At 31.9% G+C, this 24,019-nt stretch overlaps 1 protein-coding gene across 1 annotated transcript in view; it reads right to left on the bottom strand.

The window, feature by feature from the left end:
* The window catches only part of LOC118183521 (dynactin subunit 3-like), a 65,937-nt gene that overhangs the window by 18,068 nt on the left and 23,850 nt on the right, over nucleotides 1-24,019 (bottom strand). Inside the window, exons 3-5 of the mRNA XM_035353102.2 lie at nucleotides 23,796-23,882; nucleotides 22,025-22,108; nucleotides 7,621-7,679 (exon numbers count right to left, since the gene is read on the bottom strand). Coding sequence (XP_035208993.1) covers nucleotides 7,621-7,679; nucleotides 22,025-22,108; nucleotides 23,796-23,882 — 230 coding nt within the window. The remainder of the gene's footprint in view (nucleotides 1-7,620; nucleotides 7,680-22,024; nucleotides 22,109-23,795; nucleotides 23,883-24,019) is intronic.

Genomic DNA, 24,019 nt, shown 5'->3' with positions numbered 1-24,019 from the left:
GAAGTTTTCTTCGCGTTTAAATAAACTAAAGCTTGGCAGTCTGTAATTACCGTAAATCGGATTCCAATTAAAAATTGTCGAAGTTATGTTAAAGTCCAAACTATAGCCATTAATTCTAATTTGCTTGAATGATAATTCTTTTCTGTTTCTGTTGTCCCTTTACTTACACAATAAACTAAATGCCACTTTCTATCTTCACCTTTTTGCAAGAGCATTCCTGCCAGCCCTTTGTTGCTTGTGTCTGTGTGCACTTCAGTCTCTGCTTCGAGATTATATAATGCTAGTATTGGTTCATTAGTTAAATGATCCTTTAAAGTACTGAATGCTTCTTGCTGATCTTCGTTCCAACGAAATGTTTCATCCTTCCTCGTCAGTCTCGTTCGCGGCTCAGCTTTCTCTGCGTATTTCGGTACAAACCTTCTAAAGAAACTTGTAAGACCTAAAAATTGTTAACTTCATGTTCATTGGTTGGTTTAGGAAAGTTTAATATGGCCCGTACTTTTCTTGGTCCAGGTTGCATACTATTTGATTTTATTAGAAATCCCAAATACTCAACTTCATGTTTTCCAAATTCGCATTTTGTCAGTTTCAATGTCAACATTGCTTCTCTCAATCTATCAAACACTAAGTTTTTCCATCATTTCTTCCCAAGATTTAGCCGGAATTAATATGTCGTCCAAATAGCACAATACTTCTTTATTAAGCAACGGACCTAAAATTTGATTCATAAGTCTCTGAAATTCTGCAGGTGCATTAGCTAACCCAAAGATCATACGTTCAAATTGACCAGTATCATCTGGAGTGATGAAAGCTGTTTTCAGTTAAAGGAATCTGCAAATATCTATGAGCTAAGTCCAATGTAGTGAAAACTTTACACTCACTAAGACATTCAAGAAGATCATCTATCCTAGGGAGTGGAAATTTATCTTTAACAGTTTGCGAATTCAACTTTCTATAATCTATCACTAATCGTAATTCACCTGTTTTGTTCTTTACGAGTAAAACTGGACTAGCATACGGAGATCTTGTTTCAGTAACAATTCCATATTTCTTCCATTCATTTATTATCTTCTTTATAGAATCACGCTCTTCGGCATTGGTTTTATACGACTTCATGCAAATAGGCTTACTCCCTTCAATTTCTTTAATATCCATTTTTGTTAAGTTTGTACACCCTAATTCCTTCATATTTAATGCAAAACAATCTCGATACTCATTTATCAAATGTAAAACTTCCTGTTTTCTTTCTGGCGTAGTATTATTATTAACTTTAAATTCTTCTAAAGTAATCGGTCTCCTAAACTTCTTAATTTCATTTATTATCAGTATTTCCTTTTGACTTGAATTTTCAGTTTTCTGATCTGAACTTGGTTCAACTAATTCTGCTACTTCCGCTCTACCGATACATTGATTCTCTTTCAAAATTAGTTTTCGATCGCTGTAGTTAGTGACTGGTATCACTGTTTCTCTCTGTATTACTTCCAATAATGAACCCAACTCATCTTCCGATCCACTTATTAAAACATAACCGTTATTTATTTAATCAGTTTTAACTTTCACAAAATTAACCGTATTACTTTCGATTTGAGTTTCTTGGGAAGCCTTCAGTTTAATTCGCAGAGTGTTGCTATCATTTTGCAACTGTGAAAATGGGCAGTTATTAGCATAGCGTATGTGCAAGGTATTACCTATCTTGGCGCAATATGCGGTAAATCAATCCATGTTCGACCAACTAATAAGTCGCATGGTTGCGTTTCATCTCCTACAATTAGAACTGTAATGTCCTTTCCTTCCACATTATCAATCTCTAAGTTAACAGTTACTTTTCCCAATGTTCTAGCTAGCGGCTGGTTTATTCTGGTTCCCAAAGCCAAACAATTCTTCCACATCAGGTTTTACAATAAGATTCAGTCTCTTAGCCGCAGACTGTTTCAATAAACACGAACTAGAACCCGTATCTATGATTGCAGTCATTTCTTCTCCATTATTGATGCGAGCATACTTTAAATATACAGCTGGTGAAACACCTGAATTCTGGTCCACGGATAAATTATTTTTAACATTTGTTAAGTCTGGATTCTTAGACGTACACCTTTTGAAAATATGACCCTTTTCATTACATTCCCGCAAATCTATTTGGGGAAATTAATCCCGCAAATGGATTAATTTCCCGCAAATAATTTCTTTTTTAGGCTGAGGACAATCCGTCGCTATATGTCCATAATCATTACAATTGAAGCATTTTGGCTCACCCTTTTCATTGCGGATGCCAGAATTATATTCCCTTTTCCTTTCGTCTGTTTTATAAAATTTATCTATCAGATTGTATTTATTATCAAAACTGTTTTTAAAATCCACTTTGAAATTACCATCTGTCTGCATGGAATCTTTAACATTTCTTTGTCTTGAATACTGATTATAGGATCCTTCATAATATTTAGAACCAGACCTGGGCTTAAAATTATGCCTAAAAGTTTTATTTTCTACTTGAAGTACTTTTATCCCTGCCCGAATATTTTCATATTCATCTAGTTTTTCAGCCAACTCTTCAGGATTAATGAATTTAGACCAATCATCAATGAAATGGTCTCGGATAGCAGCGGGGACCCTTTTCTTTAATTGATCAGTAATAATAAGTTGTTTTAAAGAGTCAAAATCTGTTACATTTAATCCAGCAAGCCACTCTTCAAAATAATTTTTTAATTCAAACGTGAAGTCCTTCCACGTATTACACAACGTTTTAATATGATCAACGAATTTTCCCGAAACTGTTCAGGGCTTAACTTAAATTTTCTCAGTAGCAGTTGTTTAACGTGCTTATAGTCGTTAGCTTTCTCTTCTGATTCACGGGCAATTAATTGAGTTATTTCATAAGGCAATAGACCCAACAGCTGAGAAACCCAGTTTTGTTCTTCTAACCCAATACGTCGTGCCTGTCTCTCAAATAAAACTAAATAAAAACTTATATCACCTTCATTCAAATCATACTTATGCATTAATTTACTCATATCACAAATATTACTTCTACTAACATTAGAAGAAACAGAATCATTTACATTACTACTTCTGATTTCCGCTTCTATTTTCAATTTTTCAAGTTCAAAAGTTCTTTGCTTATCTCTTTCTATAATTTCCATTTCAAATGCTCTTTGCTTATCTTTTTCTATAATTTCCATTTCAAATGCTCTTTGCTTATCTTTTTCTATAATTTCCATTTCAAATGCTCTTTGCTTATCTTTTTCTAAAATTTCTAACTTTTCCCTGTCTAAACGATCATTTATAATTCTATCTAGCATTTGTTTAGTAAAGTCTTCGCTATAATTTTTACTATTCAAAATCATATCTCTTAAGCCTACAATTTTAATATCAGAAGGGACATCTACATCAAGTTCCAAAGCAAGTTCTTTTAAATCACATTTTTTGCCTCTTGCCAAATAAGCCATCTTAGACTTCAATTTTCAAATAATAATACAATAATTATACTTAAGTTCTTTCCGTTTAATACTTAGACATAACATAAACAGTTTATACATTCACGTACCTTTCTACTTTCAGTTTTGGCGAGTTTCCACATTCAGTTTAGGCTTAGCATACGTTAAGGCAATACGTTGTTAAATCTAGATAATAATTCTAGTTTATCCCACTTCTGAAATGTTAGCATTTAATTAGTTCCTTTATTAAAAACACATTCCGTCAAACATTAATTGTTAAATACTTGCTTTATTCAGAAACATTACCGTCAACATTACTGCTAAAAAAACATTACTGTTCAAATTATTATCGTTCTGAAAAAAAAAAAAAAAAAAAAAAAAAAAAACTGTTGTTGCCAATCGGGAAAATACATTTAAAAAAAAATTAATACGTTGCGTTTACATTTATAATTTTTTTGAAGGAAAAGAGTATTTTATTCTGTCCTTATGTAAGATATCACGCAAAAATATTGTTAAATTGCATTCGATTGCAGTCAAAATTGATATTTTCGTTGAAATATGCTGCCTGAAACTTTTCGCGATTACAATATTTCCTTTTTACTTCGTACAAGGAAGTAAAAAGGAAAAGATGCAAGACAGAATAAGGAGAGGAGAAAGAGAATTTAAAAGCGAAAAGGAAGAGAGGCAGGATAGAATTAAACGAGAAGAAAGAGAATTCGAAATAACCAAAATGAAACTGCAGGCTGCAATTGTTTGAAAAATTTACACACCAGACAATATTTACTCAGGAACCCGACTGCTGAAAAATTAGCAAAATGAAGGAGTCTTTTGTTGAGAACCGAGGTAGATATCAAAGAAACCATGAAACTGTCAACACCAAAACTGAAAATGTGCAAAAATGAAAGAAGTGAAGACAAAGGTGCACAACCACAGAGGAAATTTCATTCCCTGCTAATGAGGCAATTACTAATTTGACAGGAACTCTGTTCCCAGAAAGCAAATCTAGTTCTCCTAAAGAATCGAGGGGGTACACCATTATTCTTGCCCAACACAGAGATGAATGATCTATCTCTCTTTTCATTAGGTATGATTTGAATTTCTTGCTTACAAAGGGAAGGTAATGATTTGAAATCACCCATTTACTTGCATGTTCAAATCTAAAAGTTGTTCTTTAGAATACAACTATCTAATAGCAAATGGACTGCTATTTGCTATTTGCTATAAGGCCAGGAAGACCTGGAAAATGGTCAGAAACTATTCGTTATTCCCAAAAGAGTTCAGGAAATAAATATAGATATGTGTAACTTTTAACATCTAGTGGGGGGAAGATATCAAGGCCACACTTTGTGTTTTTTTTGGCTTTCCAGTACCCAACATGCTGTTCTGGTAATAGACATAACTTCTGTTACTGTGGTGAATGCATTATTAAAACCTTCCACTGCAGTGGAAATTCCTTTAGAAATTCTTACTATTTTTTATATTTTATTCTTACTATTAGGTATTTTAGTTATGTCAGTTTTGGGCTCGTACAAACCAGTCAAATTCTTGGGCTATTCGACAAAGCTTGGGAAATTCAGAAGTGGGTTGTCCAAAACAAACTATATTCAGAAGAAAGGAAGATTCACAATTGGCCATTTCATTTATGTTAAAGCCTTACATGGAGATGACTAAAAGGAATAATTATGTTTATTTCACTGATGATGTTAATCAAATTGCTAATGAAAGTTTTCTTTTATATTGATGTCAATTCAAATGTTTCTGATTATTTTGATGTCATTAAGTGCACTAATTCAGGATCAAGTTTCGGGTCTCCGCAAAGACATTTCCAGAAACTGATAAATAAATATCCGAAAGGCTTTCCTTTTCAACTGAGATAAATGTATAAATCAATATAAGGTTTAAAAAAAAAGAGAGGTATATTGTACAATTCTTGTTAGCAGAAAAACTGTAAGATTCTATTTTTTCTGGAAAAGTTTAGTCATTAGTAATTTTTTTTTTTTTTTTCCACTGGCCTCAATGTAAAGTTTCATTTTTAATCCTTGGTACTTAACCCCACAAAGTGTAAATATTTGTGTTTTATAATCTTTTTTGGGGGGGAGGGTGGGGCTGATTTTATGTGTTTCTAGGAGTTATAATTAAGGAAAGATCTGCTCGACTTCCAAAACAGCCCCACTGGGAGGGAAACAACATGTGTGTGTATTGTCATTAGAGAACTTCCTGTTCTCTTGAGAACAAACCCCAGTATCTACTGTGTGGTCTGTGAAAGTGACCAAGAAAGATTCATTAAGGGCATATGGCAGTGTAGCCATTACTCATCTTGTAAGAGAAGAGAAATGAGGGCTTTTGTCCCAAATGCTGACAGAGTAAGACAGGTTCAAGCTTCGAGAAAGCTGTTGTCTTTTTCCATCTGTAATAATGCTGCAATGTTACTTTTTTAGTTAACTAAGAAAGCCTATGTTAAGTTTTTAAATAAATCCAAAAAGACAACCTGTCTTAGTTATTTTAAATCCCCGAAGTTCAGTGATAATACAATGTTATAAATTAAAAAATAATTTCAAATTACAATATTAAATACTATTAAATGACTGATATTTATTATACAGCTATTCTTATTTATTGAAATTATATTTTTAAGTAATTTTAATTTATTTAATAATTTAAGTCATCAAGTATTTCATTTTGTATTAAATATCTGAAATTTTTACAGAACTATCTTTAATAGATAAAAAGTTGAATTAAATAAATTTACATTAAAGGGATGAGAGATAAAGAAACTTCGAAATTGCCATGTTAATTTGTATGGAAAACTAATGCATGTACAAAATATCAGCAAACATTTCATAATTTAAAGTAAAAGGTAATGTAAATGTGTTTTTTTGCACATGCTCCATTATCCCAATGTCAAGCACTATTGTACATGCTCCGTTATCCTAATGTCAAGCATTACATGGACTGCAGCCCGGCTGAGAACCTTAATGTTAGGTGGGAGGTAGGTCTCCCACCTAATACAGAGGCATTCAAAACTCAAAGTTCCCAAAGAGAGGTAGGAGGTATGCCAATGATGCTACCATCCCGGGGGTCCCAATCCCAGGATGGTAAACTTTAAAAAGTAATTCTCTGAATCACTGCTATACTGGTTAGCCAGGGACACCACTCCCCAGTGCTCTGAGATCATAGTGGTGGGAACAATCATCGGATCTGGAGATCTTGTCAGCAAAATGATCCTGCCAATACTACGCAGGCTAGGACCCATTCCCTGTGGGTCAACCACACCAGACGGAGTACAGTTATTACTTCTCTTCTCATCAAAGGTTACAACCAGTCTCTGGTAGGCCAACCACCCAGCAGAGTACAAAATTATTAACTGCCTTCTCACAAGTTCTTTGCAAATTCCTCCTCAGTCCAACTGTATGGAATGATCTTCCCTTAGTGTTCTGGAACTACCAAGCTCAAAATTATTTTCTCTCAGAGTACTACTGCCATAGTATGGTAAAGTCAGTGTGTACACCCCAAGGGATAAGTAAGAAGTGAACATACTTTATACGTGCTTCTGCAACTGAATGCAACTACACAGACTGGAGTCCCAGCTCAAAACTCCCATACTGGGAAAAGGTTGGTTGGTAGTCCAGCCAAAAATCACCTGGGAGTTTTTACAAAACCTTTGCCGAGGATTCATAGAATGGACTTAAAAATTCTCCCTTACCTCACTTTCGAACCAGGCCTAAAAGGTCACTACTCCCTGTTCTTGGTGTTACTTGTGAGGTGTAATCTATTCAACTGGAAGTTTGACTGACTGTCGAAAGTTGCTACCTGCCAGTACAACGTGGGAGGCCTGATGCCACAAGGGTCTTACAACAGAGCTTACAACACCTCATCCTGTGGGCCACTCCAATAAGCAAGGACAGGTGTCTGCTTGCAAACACCCACAGGTCACGGGAAACTCCCTATGCCACCATGGCCAAGACTGCCTAAATGCAAATCCCAGACAGTAGCTTTGCAGGTTTTCCTGTGTTAAGCACTGGGCAGAGGCAGTAAACAGTAACAGAAACAAAATGTAAAAGTGACATTCAATAATATTTTCTGTGTTTTGATAGCTGTAAACTATAAATTTTTTTTAGTGCATTGCAGAATTATTTGGAATGCACGTAAAACGAAAATATTGTAATTTACAAAAATTACTTCAACTTACCTGTAGTTTTATTTGATTTTCAGTTACTTCATACAGCTTAGGAACAAGAGAGGGAGTACCTGTGAGGGAAAAAAAAAAAAACTGTCAAAGATTTTAATCATTTACATGAAATGCACAAATAAGAAAAAATATTTTGCTTTCTTTGTATGGTACCTAGGAATGTTATGATATTTATCCCTTTTTAAGGTCAGTCTTCTGCACAGTTCATTCCAGTTCTTTTTTATGCAATTTTGCTATGTTCATTTATGCATTACATCATAATTATATGCCAAGTTTTTATATCTATATGCATTTAAGATTAAAATATTCCACTGTCTTCTTATGGCAATCATAATCCTGCACTATTTTTGTTCATTAAAATATTTACCAAAAAGGGAAGACATGCAGGCTGGCAGAGGCAAATTCATTTTTATGATCATATTTATCCCTTTAATTCTTTATAGCTTAGTAACAGAAATTATTCAATAACAATTAAGCAAAAGGTGATTGTAAATCATTATTATCATAATCTTTATATTATAATCACTAAATCGATTAGTGAATGTGTCCTCTTCTTTATCTTTAACCCCTTCGCGCCGACTGTCACATCTACGTGCCAGCAACGAACACACTCACTTCTCGACCGACACGCAGGCTGGCCAGAGCATTTTCCCATTCAGCCCCGACTGTCACGTATTTGTGCCAGTGTCCTGGAACGTTTTAAAAACTATAATTTCTGCCACAAGATGGCACTTTATGTCCATATGGTTTCAGATACATGTACATTAGACCTTCTACTCAAAATGAGAGAAGCATGACTCACATACACGTATTTTTGATTATATAAACAAAAGGGGAAATAAATGTTTCCGAATGGCGTGATTTGTGACGTCTCTTTAAATTCGCATGTGGTAGTTGTTTATTGTAAGTAGAGAAGTTTTATTTTTGCTAAAGCGTTGGGTATTTCAGTTTGCAGTTCAGTTTTTAGAAAAAATTTAGATCTTGTTTGACGTGAATTATTTCTGTTTTTACCGTTGCAATGTCGAAGCGTCGAAAACGTTTAACAGAGCATGAAATAGCAGAAATGATGCAAAATATTTCAGATATTGATTCTGAAATTCTGATATTGATTCTGAAAGATTAACTGAAAGACATTTTCCAAAACTTTGTTCAGAAGAGACTGATAAGAAAATGAGACGACGATGCTTCATTTGTTCACATTCCCGGAAAAATCCTCCAAAACGGCAAATGAGTTATTACGAGTGCAAGGAATGTAACGTAGGACTGTGTGTAGATCCCTGTTTTCAAATTTTTCATACGAAAAGAGAATTTTAAGTAATATATTTAGTGTTCAGATGTATAATGTTAAAAGTCATAAAATGGTGAGTAATGAAAATAAAATGTGTAAAATATGCATTTAAACAAGAAATAAGGTAATTAAAGTATATATAAAAATATCTATAAAGCATAAGCCGTTTAAATACTCTACAGAGCATTATTAAACAATGCGTTGATACTTCGGAAATTTCATGGATTTAGGTTTAATAGCAAAAAAGGCCTCGGCTCTGGACAGACACTCGCATAAGACACTGCCGGCCTCTGCAATAAGCGCGCGTTTGCGCTACCCAGCGTGAAGGGGTTAAAAGTGAACATCTCTACTTGACAACATTACTAAATAGTGCACCGGTGTATAAAGGCAGATCTATAATTTCAAACTATATTTATTCATTTTTGAGTTTATTCACTACATAACATGTACCCTTTTCTTTATATGAAGAAACCTGAAAGATACATGTGCAATGCTGTTATCTTTGTCATTCATTAGAAGACTTTCCCATACGTTTGAACAATGAGATACTGAACTGACAAGAGATAAGGTGAACAGTACACATGTGGTGGAAAATGCTTGTGGGAGTAGTTAATTCTGCAAAGACACTAGGGTTGTATTCAATGCAGATGTGCATACAAATTTTATTTTAGGATTTTGGCAAAAGGGGACAGAATTTGGGATAAGAATGAATTCTGATGTGAATATATTCATGGAATTAGGACTCTTAAGTTTCCTTTTTCTGCAGTCATTTGAAGCCATGATTTTTAAGTGAACAACAATGGCTTTAGCAAATTGCATTTGCTTTAGTTAAAATACAGTTGACTTAGTGTTTCTTTTAGCAGTAAATATGGCTCTTGCCAAATGAAACAATACAATGCTGGTTTTACATGCAAATTCATTCATTCAGTTTGCAAAAGAAAATGGAAATCTTGCTGCAGCAAGGATGTTTGATGTTGGTGAAAGATGGAATGGATTATGATTATTTATTTATTGATCAGAACAACTACTCGATGATGCACCTGAAGATAAAACAGAAGACGAACTTTTCATGTTATCTGATAATGAAAATTTATGTTCATAAGGTGATCATATCTTCTAAATAAACAGCATTTAGGTATTTGTAAAAATCTAATTTTTGCATGCTGATTTTTTTCTTTATTTTTAATCAATCATTTTTATATCTGGCATATAATGTACACCCATAAATTTCAATCTTATTTTTTGTATTAAAAGTGCATGTTGTATGCTGAAATATACGGTATTTATTGTATATTTTCCTGGAAAACAAAATCTTTTCATTTCATATCACAATAATGCATATAAAATATTTAAATTATTTTATTTTATTCCGATATTTATGTACTAGTATATTCTCGTTATGTAATTTAGCTATGCAGTAATAAAGAAATCTACATATATAACATGAGGGTAAAATAAACATTTTCAAAAGGAGTGACCCTTTTTTCTAATTCTTCCTTACTGGAAAGAAACTTTTAACTGAAATCCTTTGCTTGTTATAGGTGCAAATCATGGGTTTAACTTAAACAAGGAGTATAATTAATGAACAAGATGTGAAGAAGTAAGGAAAGCATGATAAGAAATATTACATAACTATTCTAAATTGAAGAATTTAAACAATTTCACTGAGAAAAATATGCTTACAATATCACATGAATGATAACTCTCCGATGAAATTAATCAATGTTAATCATAGAACTGCTTTATAAGTAAGCTAAAGATTATAATACGAAGCTGAGATTATAAAATAAAAATAATACAAGTAAGCATACTTACAGGAGAACAGAAAAATAGCAAAGAAAAATTTAAAATAGCAATAGTAAATTGGACATGGTATATGGAAAGTTTTCTTATCATAAATAATTATGAATTATTAATTATATTAATATATATATTGATGCAATTTAGTGTGTGATTATGTTGAAGTTTATCAAAAGGAATTTTAATAACGAATCTACTATTTAAATACCATACCCGAAAATTTTCGCTATTACACTTTATAAAAAGGCCAATTAGTGGCTGAGCGATAAAATCGCAGAACACTGATAGTTCGAACCATCTTTCAAATCCCGGCAAACGGGCTGGCTGCATGGGTGTTTTTGTGACTTTCCGCATGTGTACCGTGTATGCAGTATCTTGCGGATGCATATATGAATAAAGCAGGCATAGCCCGCGCAAAAATGCTGAACACTGGTAGTTCGGTCGAATTTTGAATACCGGCGAACAGGCTAGCTTCATGTGTGTTTTTGTGATTTTCCGCACGTGTAACGTGCATGCAGTATGCTCTGGATACATATCTAAATAAAGAAGGCACAGCCAGCGCAAAACCTCTGAACACTGGTAGTTCGGTCCAACTTTCGAATTCCGGCGAATGGGCTGGCTCGATGGGTGTTTTCGTGATTTTATGCAGGTGTATCGTGCATGCAGTATCTTCTAGATGCATACGTGAATAAATCGGGCGCAGCCCACGCAAAACTGCTGAACATCTGCATGTGTAACATGTATGCATGTATGAATACAGCGGGTGCAGCCCGGCCAAAATCTCTGAACACTGGTAGTTCGGTCCAACTTTCGAATCCCACGAATGAAAGCGGGCTTCACCGGTAGTTCGGTCCAACTTTCGAATCCCTCCCAATGAATAGCGGGCTTGCTGCTAGTAGTAGTAATAAATTCTGTAGCAACAATAAATAAAATAATAAACCAAGATTTACAACCTAAAAAACATAATGTTCACCAGCTTCTGCTGAGGCATTTGGCTTAAAGCAGAACAATTTGTCGAACCCTATATGAAAACTATTTTAGCATATTTAAAAAGAAAGAGAGAAAAAAATGTACAAACTTGGTTCCACGAATGCAAAGAAAGTTTTAGTAATGGGTTTTTGATTGTCATAACAATGGGCAATTAAAAAGAGAGGGGGAAAACGTCAAAATCAACTCAACATAGTATACAGAGAAAGTTTTACACCCAATATTTACAGAAGAAATTCCATTTCTTTATCCCAGCCAAAGAGTGAAACTTGATCAAGACAAAGCATTTAGTCATACTTCGAAAAGTACCATTGCATTCTTTGAAAAAATGAAGGCTGATACAAGGTATTGCATATATACCTTTTCAACATACTCTTATGAAGTCACCTATAGACCCTCATGCCTTTGAAAGAGAAAAGAGCTCTTTTTAAACAAAAACCCACCAGGACTGATGGACTCTGAAAAATATTGGAAGAGGTATGGCAATCAATACCCCTGGAAATTTTACGAAAAGCCCTTCTATCATGGAAATCACAATGTAAATATAGTCCAGAAGAAAGACTGTGAGGTCAAACATTTAAAAAAATACTCTTTACATTTTAAACTTTACATTTATTAATTAAATGGCCCTGAAATCATTCTAAAAATGCATAAACACTCTCTGTTTATTGTTTTTAAATATTTCAGCTTTTTATGCTAATATATCTGCAGCATATGTTGTCATCTGAAAGATAAATAAAAGACAATTATCAACAGTAATCTCATTTTCTATATTATTTGCAATTTTGTAGTAGTGTAATGTGATATGATGTAAAAATACAAAAAGATTATCAGAGCTAACATAAAAAATATTCTGATCTGTTATCTCTTGCCCTTTATGTGGTTTCACAGTGTTCTTCAGGCATCAGTTGCTTGTAAATTGTTGGGACTGTTTAAAATTGGACACTATCACCTGTTGGGACAATTGATAAATATATTTTAGTTATTCTGCTTTACATTTTGTGTCATGCTCTATCACGGCCACAATAAATGCTGCAAGGTAAAAAAGATTCAAGATGTTGATGAAGGAAAAATTTAATATCATTAACTGATTGAAGAAAGCTAAGACTAGATATTTAATTTTTATAAAATTGCTCTAACAGTCTGCAAAAAATAATAAGCCGGATCCAATTAGAAGATTAACAGCGCAATCTGCAACATTAACTAAAATGCCTTGGAATCAGTAAGATAATTTTAGCCTAGCTTATACCGTCCATTATACATTAAACTCGCATGTGTAAAGCATAAAAAAAAAAAAAAAAGTTTGTGGCTTTGAGGTCCAAATTATACACCATTCTGGATAATGGACGTCTGGATTACAGACTTTGTACTGTATACTATATACTTAATTTTATTTCAATAAAAATAATACCCTAGTTTAACAGAAATAAGCTATGCATTTTGCTTTATGTACATAAATTTAATTTCTTTGTTTTTATTTAATACAATAAAAAAATACTAACAAGATTATATATTTAGTTTTATTGTGTCTGCAAAATTTATTTAATTTATCTAGAAATCTATTATGAGCCTAGATAAAATAAATTAAACAAAAATTAAGTTAATAATTTTTCAAAATTTGCACTTTTATTTTTTATGAAAATTGCCTTATAATAAATATTCATTTGGCTTACCAAAACAGGAAACCTTTCTGCACTTAGATGTGATGTAATTTATATAACTGGAATTCCATAGCAATCTGCCATTAAAATATCTGGAATTCAGATAAAAAGCTTTCTACTGCAACAGATTTTTTTTTTTTTTTTTTTAAATCATCATTTTTGCAGCTTAGTTTGAATTTTAGGTACTTGACTAACATTGTAAATTTGAACATTTTTTGCACCTAATTTAATTGTTGATATCAAAATATATCATCTACAATATCAGATTTTCTTTTCTAATGTTTGTCTATCTCAGGTGGTTACAAGCTTATTTTTGAATCATTATAAATCATCAACTTTTAAACTGTAAAATTACAGGAGAGAAAAGTGATTTATTTCATACGATAACATACAATTCGACTTTTCTATGCAGCTGAATGCTTACATTAATTGAATTTATAAAACAAGTTCACAAGCAGAAAAGCAGTGAGCAATATATAATTCAAAATTTCTCGTTTATCCATGTAATCCTAGCATTTACAGATATTTTTAAACTGAAAAGCTGTGAAACTATACAATTTTGAAACCTCAAGTGTTTTATGTTAATTAAAATATTTTCATACTTCAGTTGCTTCTATTAGGCAGTGTATAGCAAAGGATATTTTACATATATTTATTTAATATATATTACAAATTCCTACATGAATGCATTATATCTTGAACTACAGAAATGAAACATACATAAAAGAGAAAGAAATTGGCACATATGAATAAATTGCTATAATAAGTGAAAAATCACTCTAATTTAATTTTATTTCTTCTGTCGGCTGATTTTTATATGATAACCCTATTCAATAAAGCTGGTTAGATCAAACATTACAGAGTTTCACAATGAACTCATAAATATGGAATCAAACCTTTGATATCATTTAGTTGCAGCAATAGTTAAAAATCATGATTGGCCCTATTATTTTCTACATTAATAAGTATTTACCGTATATACCCGCGTATAAGTTGATACCGCGTATAAGTCGACCCCACCCCCTCACTTCAACATAAAAAATTCATAGAAAATAAGAAACCCGCGTATAAGTCGACCCCCACTTCCGAAATCGATCAAGAAACTTCGAAAATTTTTTTTAAGTACTACATTTATTCAAAATCATCTGAGGGAAAAAGTAAATATACAATAAAAAATACCTTGGTAAATAAACAAAATCAAAATCCTTCAACCTCCGATTCATGGTCAGATTCACCAAACATTTCATATAACTCTTCTGTCGTCATTGGCTCATCATCATACATATTTTCAGTCTCGAACTCTGTATTGTTACAATCACTACTAGAGCCTTCGTCGTCATTTTCACTTTCAAAAACAGCATCATCTTCCGTGCCGCCTAGTTCGTTGCTAATACAACATTTTTAAAATGATTTTATAATCATTTCAGAGGGTATTTCATTCTAAGCATCTTTAACCCACTGAGCAATTAATGTAACATCGAGCTTTTTAATGTTGCCTCCCTTTGTAAATGTTGGTCGACCAGAACTAATCCACTCTGCCCAATATTTTCTAACATTTACTTTGAAGGGCTTATTGAGGCAGACATCTAGGGGTTGAATGTATATAGTAACCTTCTAGAATTTGTTCCGGAAAAGATTTGCCTACGTAAAATCTATCTGCATTTTCCCTTTTTAAAAGTTAAAAGAAATATTCAAAACTGTTCAGTTATTGCGTGGGCTATTTTTTTTAATTTTGACATGTACGCCTGTTAACAAAAGTATTTCATGAATGAACAATAACTATTATAAAGACTTATACATACATAAAAACTATCTGCATTTCTCTTTTCTTGGCGTGTTGGCAAAACTTTTTTATTGCTCAATATTGATCGGTTGTTCGGGGACGAAAATTCTTTGGTTTAATCAAAACTTACTCTAGTTAAAGTATGAAACTCTGTGATTAGTTCGTCACATAATTTAAGTCATGAAATTACTTCAAGTACGTGACTTATTTGATAAGTCGTCCAATTTGAGTGCGGGAAGAAAACAACTGCATTATATAAAGAAATTTCTGAACTTCCGATTCTTTTAATTTTTTATGGCCCCGCGTATAAGCAACACCTCCTTACAGAAGGAAGCCAGGACACTGAAGCGAGAGGAAGCTCTGACATCACAGGCAGTCGTCTGATGAACTTCGCTCCTTCCAACAAGCTCAAAGCCCCGTAGTACTGGCGAGCGATGAACGTGTGGCGAGTCTTTTGAATTTTTATATTAACTGTTTTCGTGATGTTATAATTTCGTAGGATGAAATACGACGTGCAGCGATGTGTCGTGAAAATGATCCAAAAGATCTTTTGAACCTTCGAAGTGAACTTTAACGTAGAAATAAATAGACAAGAAGTCTGCAAAGCAAAGATGGCTACTACATATATTAAAAATAAATTGAGTCAACTCGACTCATTTTTTTCATATATGCAAAAATATTTTGATTTTTTGCATTAATTCAGCTAGCTTATTATAAGATTATTCATTAAATCTTAGTTCAGAGATCATAGTTCCTCAATAATTTGAATAGCTGCTGCTTTTATATTGTGAATTGAGTATTAATTAATAGTTTTAAAATGTGCTATCCTGACCATTTTATTGTATCTTATGATTATAAATTCATTTGAAATGGCCAGAGATTTATTGCTTTAAAACTTTGTAGAGTGTGTTTAAAAAGATGTTACTGGTATGCTATAACTTCAGTGTTACTTTGTTATTCTGACTGTTTGCTTAAATCTGTAAATAAAAAATTGTTATTTTTCATTTGTGAAAATTCATTTTCAAGTTCTGATATACAACTAATATAATACATCTGATATACAACTAATATATATGCAACTAATATTATTGGTTTTATGGATTTAAGGAATAATTTTAAATTGCAGTGTTGAATTATTTGCTAAACAAACCTGTAATATATTAATTTCTTTGAAACTTGCAAGATACACAGCATATTATATTTAAAGTTTGGTGCATTTTTATAATATTTACTTTTAAAGACAAATTACTTGTCTGAAGAAAAAATGAGGTGGTAAGTAGTAACTTGTGTGCAGATAATCTGGAAAAAAAATTTTTTTTTTCCCATGAATATTAGAAAAATATAGTGCAACATTAAGAATGGCAACTTAAAATATTAAATTATGAGATTAAAGCAGAAATTCGTTTTTGAGTTAGTATTGCTGATTTGAACTCAGTGGCGTAGCTAGGGTGGGGCAAGGGGGACATCTATCCCCGGGCGCAGCATCCAAGGGGCGCCAAATTGATGCTACGAAATTTTTTAATGAAATATTTTCCATTTCTGGCACACAGGAAGGAGCGCCAATTCTTCAGTTGTCCCCGGACGCTAGAAACTCTAGCTACGCCTTTGTTTGAACTTATTAACTGCTACGTTAACTTGGATGTGTAAATAATTCATTAGTTAGCCTAGAAATTAGAAGCATAAAATTATTAAATTTACGTAAAATTTTATCGTGTTAAACTTTGAAATAATTTATTCATTGTGTATAATACTAAGATATTTCTTCTGCTTAAATAAGAACAATAATATATTTCATAATGTTATGTGCTACAGTAAGATATTTTTCCTTACAAAAATGTATTTATCATAAAAATTATACTTAAAACTACAGAAAATTATGAAAAGAGGCAACTAGTAAGATATTTTTTCCTTACAAAAACGTATTTATTTTAAAAATTACACTTAAAACAACAGAAAATTATAAAAAGAGGCAATTTTTTTTTTTTAAATTTTGGAAGTGTTACTTCTTACCATTTAAACCATGAAATAGAAAGGACGATCTTAAGGAAATACTTATCTTTTACAGAATGCCTACAATCTTTTTCTTTTAAATTTAATTATTCTTTAATAAGCAGGGAAGTAGATATTTTGATAGAAATTAAACCATATTCCAATAACAACTGTCTTCATGCACAATATGTTTGTTAGTAGATTTATAGGAACAAGTTGTTTTATATTTCACAATGTTTCTCTGTGAAGTAATTTTTTATAATTTAAAATAGTTTTAGCGGTAAACGTCTGTAGTTAAATCATGGTCAATATTATTTACGTTATTTTTGAATATAACCTACAAGGTATGAATGTTTAGCATTTATATTTGGCCAAAGAATTTATAAAAATCTTATTTATTTATTTTCTTAATATATTAAAATCCGAGAAATATTAATCGAAAATTGAAATCGTAAATTCGAAATATTAATTGATCGATATTAATCGTTTTGCGTTATAAATGACAAAAGTGTTGAATCTTTGAATAAAATCCAACCCAAATATCTATATCAAATAATGAAAGCAATGTTAAGTGCGACACTAGCGCATAACCTATTTCGTTTCTTTGCCTTCTCGGAGTTTCGATTCAGACGACTACTTGTGACGTCACAATCCAGGGTCCTGGCTTTCTTCTGTTAGGAGGTGTTGGTATAAGTCGACCCCCACTTTGAAGACTTTTTTTTTTTTTTTGGTCCAAAATATCTCGACTTATAAGCGGATATATACGGTAATCATTTCATTATTGAGTTATATTATCACTAATTAAGAGTTATATTATTGCTAATTTAAGATAATCAAAAGATTATTTATTTATTTATTTGACTTTTTTATTTTGAAAAGTTTGTGCAGAAATTCAAACATTAATATAAGCCACATTTTTTAAGTACTTAATATTTTGTAGCTAAAAGAGTGAGAAATCACTTTTATGGGGGTGGAAGGCTTCCACCATGGGGGGGGACTGAATAACTTCACTTTTAACTCAATTAAAATAAAATTGTTGATTTTAAGTGTCACATGAAAACTACATTTCTATGCATAAAAAAATTCAATTTTAGAATAATCAAAATGAAATCTTTTGTTCTATATTAATATTCTCCCACTGTATAAAACATCTGTTAAAAAATCCCATTAGAAAATTCAGTATGCATAACCATCTTTTGCAAGATCTGTATACAGTTTCCAAAGAAATATTTCAATTAAATTGATAAATGTTTTTTGGTATGGCTAAGTCAACTATTGGCAATACTTTTCTCATTAATATATACAGTGGTGGCCAAAATCGTGGACACTTTTGGAAATTTTTATGTTTTTAAACTTTGTATGCTTATAGAAAATGTTACGTTTTGCAAAATGCAAACTTGTATATATCATTTTAAAGAGAATTTATTACTGAATTCAACACAAAACACAAAATTCAATTATTTGCAATACAAAAAAAGTTATGTTTAATACAAATAAAAAACACAGTTATGAAGTGGTTTGTAATGTCTAGCTTTTCTGGTCAATCACTGTTCTTGTTCTGAGAACCAGTCAAATGTTAGTAACTGCCAGTAGAAGCTGACATCATGTTTACACTTGAAGCAATTCATTATTTTGCTTTGCTCTGTAGAAGGAGGACCTGTTTCTTATACACTGCAATTACAAGTAGGAATTTTTGTAAAAATTTTTAATATTTAGTCAAGAAGCAATGACATCAAATAAAAGAGTAGATTGGACACCTAGAAAGAGACGTAATATTATTGTGTTACGAGAAAGTGGTCTTTCCTATGCTGAAATTGCAAGACAGGTGGGTGGTTCAGTGACTACATCTGGAGTTCGAAAGTTTTGTTTACGATATAAGGAGACAAATTCAATAAAAAACAAAGAAGGAAAAGGCCGAAAAAGGTGCACCACATCTATTGATGACAGAAGAATAAAAAGACTATGTCACCAAGATAGAAAAATGTCATCAGCAGCTATCAGAAGTGATCTGAATGATGCTGGTGTTTCTGTCAGTTCAAGAACAATCAGGAGAAGATTAACAGATGTTGGACTGAGATGTAGAATTCCACAAAAAAAGCCTTATCTTAATTTTCAGCAACGAAAAAAAAAAAAGACTACAGTGGGCAAAGGAACACATTAATTGGACAGATGATCAGTGGTCACAAGTTATATGGAGTGATGAAACTAAGATATCGTTATTTGGTAGTGATGGACGAAAATATGTAAGATGTAGAATAGGAGAAGAGCTACATCCTGACTGCATTCAAGCAACTGTGAAGAACCCAGTTAGTGTTATGATTTAGTCATGCATGTCAGCAGATGGTATTGATCGCCTCCATGTCATCGATGGGACACTGAATGCCTGAAAATACATTGACACTATTCTAGAACCAAAACTTCTACCTTCCATCAGAGATCTCTTTCCCAACAATGCTTCGTTTATTTTTCAGCAGGATTCGGCTCCTTGCCACACAGCCAAAATATCGAAAGAGCGGTTTCGTACAAAGAGCATTAAATTGTTGTCATGGCCAGAAAACAGTCCTGACATCAATTCTATCGGGAAGAGGGGGGGAGTCGCGGCGCGCTATGAACTGGAAGTTGATCTGTCAGCACTATCCTTATCTTCAGGGCAGATGTTTTTATTTTATTCAGCTTATAATTCCTTACTAAATGTTGTATTTCATCTCGATGTACTCCGTCTTTGATATGATTTAAATCAAATTCCTCGTCATTGTAAATATCACGAATGCACATCAAATAGTTTTCTGGTTGCAATTTTCTAATTTCGACTAGGCGTAATGTATGCTTTAGGCATGCGCGCGTTGAAAGAAATGTTTAATAAAGTAAACAAATAAATATTAAGCTTTTTTTTTGTAAATTTTGATACCCTTTAGATCATAATTGCTCTTTATTTCATAAATTACGGTTTTATATTTTTAATTTTATAATTTCTGCATGCCATCTTACCAGATTTAAACTGATGATCTATAATCCGGAATCGACGAAGCCCCAACGAGTCCAGATTAAAGACTTTTAACTGTATTAAATTTTCGCATTCATATATATGTAATAATAAAAGTAATTCATATATATGTAATTTCGCATTCATATATATGTAATAATAAAAGCAAAGGAAAGGAAAAGCCGGAGCAGTGTCGATGCTTGATTAGATCCATATTGAAGAATTTTGATTGCGTAGTATTTAAAGAACTTGACAGTCGAAGCAGTTTTAATTCCATTTTTATTTCCAATTGGTATTTGTGGCCACAATCACTTGGCACTCTAGTCGTGCCTTTCCACAGAAGATTTACATTTTTGATATTGTTGAGATAGAAAGCAAGCCAGCGAAATTACATCTTAGCAGAGTAGAGGGCAAAAGCTGAAGTGCGTAGTTATGAAAGATGGAAGCACGCGAAGAGAAAAGTTTTGGTTTACAGTGGCAGTTTCAGTTCTTAATTATTACGTCATCAGAGTTGCGCAGGCCATAGAATGATCTAGAAATGACGCAATGCAGAGAAGTTATTACGATTTTAGAATAGAGAGGAAGAATTAATGTTTATAGTTATAATTCTGATTCATACATTTTTTATCTTACATATTTCCCCCCTTCAAAAAGAAAAAGGCGTAGCGACAGAGAAGCCTTTTGAAAGAGAAAGAGTTAAAGCACTAGCAAATGTAAAAAAAAAAACATAAATCATAAAATTTTTGTCCTGTAAAGTATAATTTATAAATATAATTTTTTTTTAAATAAATTTTTAATTTTTAGAGACCTATTGAATTTTTCAGCATTTCAGTCCAAAAGTCTTTTTGTTTGAGAATTCACATAATCATAATTCTTCAGGGAGGGTTCTTGTTATTACAGAATACCACAAAAACTTTTACATAATCATTACTTATAATTAAATGTAATGCACATAAATATGTATGATACTTATTTCCATACTGATAAATTATAATTTAACATCATAAATAATAGGATTAAGATTTTCAGAATTTATGGTTTCACCGTTATCATCTTTCATTTACAATTCCTGATTTTACCAAACTGGAAGCCTCGCAATACTTCTAAACAAACATATCCATTAATAGGGCTGTCCTCTTGAGCTAACCAGTGTGTTCTCTGCACTAGTGGCCCAGGGTGCCTAGGCAGTTACTTGAAAAGGCCTCCGTTCCTTGCATTAAGGTAACTGGCCTTTGAGAACTGCACTAATACATTCCATAATAAAAAAATATAATAATAATAATATAAAAATGCTCTTGGGTGCTATACATCTTTGAAAGAGACCATTACAGAGAAAGAAGCTTACTTGTATGAGCTGGGATAGCAACAAATGGTCGTACTGATCTCTACTTGATTCCTGGTGGCTCCATCACAGCTGTCTGATATCATAATGTAATATGTAATTCTACATCCTTTTGTTGTGTCCTTTTATATCCGCAATGGGTACTGACACAATATTTAAAGACAATAGCATGTAAAGGTATGAGAGCTAGCCTCTGACATCCTGGATTCTCTCTTTTTTTTTTTTTTCTTTTTTAGGTGGGGGGAAGATTTAACATAAACTCTTAAGATAGTCTACAGCAATTTCGGTTTGATTAAATTTATTCATTTAAATACCGTTAACATAACATTCATTAAGTAATATATTTATACATTCAATTTACCTCTCTAAAAAAGATATGCTTTGTTAATTTAAGTCACAAATTTAATTTTATGAAATTAATATTCTGAACCTATATTTAAAAGTCAGATTTCTTCTAAAAGATACATACATTATTGTTTTATTATCGCTGTCACATTAGAAAATACATATAACAATGGACTTAAAAACTATGAAAAAAATTACTAATATCATTAGAACAATGGTGTTTCACCTTTAATATGTTCACTGTCTAAGTACTGAATTAGGTCCTTTACAGTTTGTAGAGAATCCACAGCATTCCGTATCCTATCTTCTTCTAAAAATACATGACACATGTTATATTTCTTATCATAATATAATTTAACTGAAATTAATGAAATATTACAAAACACATTAGATAAAATAAAATCTAAGAAGTTTATAATAATAAACCTGGGAAGAGGGCAATTAAAAATCATACATCTTGTTCTGAAAATAAATGACACATATTATATATTTCTTTTCATAATATGTTTTATCTGAATTAATTAAATATTGCAGAACACATTAGATAAAATTAAAATAAAGAGGCTTTCAATAATAAACCTGGGAGAGGGCAATTAAAAATCATGCCACAATATATTTTCTGATATCATTGAATTATCTTGTAAAATACTGACAGAGAAAAATAAATTACTTGTACTTTGTCACACTGATTTCTAAGATTACTGATATCAGAAAGCAAGCATATTTGTTTATAATTAAGTTGCTACACTAAACATTCAAAGAAAGGTCAAACAGATTTTCACAAGAATAAAGATGTTTTAATTGGCTTGTTTCAATTGAAAACCAGCTTGAATATAGTACATTTGCTCTCTGAAAATGGACACAGCAGCCTTATTAGTTAATATCTTGCCAAAATACATAAACCTGATCTAGAACTATGCCAGTTAAGAAAGCAAATGCATGAAAAGTAAGCTACGAATATATGGAAAGTTAGAAGGACTTGAGCTGTTAAAACAATACATATTCATTGACTGCCCTATGACATTTCAATTTTTTAAATGCCTTACTGAACCTACGAAGTCAAACAGAACTAGAAAAGTAAATCTCCTGATCACTATGAATAACATTCAGAGTTTCTAGACAATCTGAACCTAAAAACATAGAAGGAAATTGGAAATTACAGTTTTTAGAGAAGGTGAAAGAAGAAAATAACTAGAAAATTGAGGGAGGAGATCTTAAAGAAAACAATTTTTGAAAACTAGTAAAGCTGCTAAATGAAGAGCCATTTAATGCAAATGGGACTTCAAAGCAAAATCCAACAAAAAAGGTGAGACAACTGCACTGTAAGATTAGTTGCTAAGGTCTCTGCTAAAAATTTGGTAGTTATTATGATGATGCAATCTCATTAATTGTGAAATGCACAACAATCAGAGTCATCTTAGAAGTGCAGTAAACACTGGCATGAAAACCCATCACATTTATGTGGAAATAGCACTTCTCCATTTCATAGAATTTTCATAGAACAACCATAAAGTATGTCAAAGCTGGAAAAGAGAACAAGGTATGTAAGCTAAAGAAAATTTAGAAGCAAACTGCAAAAATATGGAATCAAACTATTCTCACTTATAAAAATAACTAAAGCAAATTTAAAAACTTTTTTAACTTTTAAAGACTGAAAATCATTTTAATAAAATCCCAATGACTTATATGAACTGAATAAAACTCAGCACACAGCAGAAGAATTTAAAAAGAAAAAAAACACAAACACAACATATTATGTGAAATTTTTAGTTCATAGAAGCGAAATTATTAAACTGTTATCTCGTCTACAAACTACCCTCAATATACAATGTAATGCTTCTTCTATCAAAAATTGCATTTACCACAATATAGTGATTACACAATATATTCATTTAGAATTGAAACATAAACTGTATCAGAAGTACACATTTTTTAAGATATTAAAATATTTATTTGATATAAATTTTAAATGGATAAATAATTACTCATTTACTTACCAAGTAAAACTAAATTCAGTTTTGCAGTTTCTGTTAATGTAACATTTTCTCTGAAAGCTGGATTTAAGAATTTTTCTAAATCATCCACTGCAGTTTTCAGAGAAAAAATAAAACAAATTTTTAAATTTAAAAAGTTATATAATCTAACTGAAAGAAACTAAAATACAAATTAACATATGAACAGGAAATTTATTTTGCATCCATATGAAATTCAGAAAACACAA

This window comes from Stegodyphus dumicola, chromosome 9 (assembly GCF_044657685.1).
Source record: "Stegodyphus dumicola isolate Sdum_Otavi_A_Nest chromosome 9, ASM4465768v1".
NCBI classification, from domain to species: Eukaryota; Metazoa; Arthropoda; class Arachnida; order Araneae; family Eresidae; genus Stegodyphus; species Stegodyphus dumicola.
The sequence above is the reverse complement of the archived record's forward strand: the minus strand, read 5'-3'. Positions and strand labels throughout refer to the sequence as shown.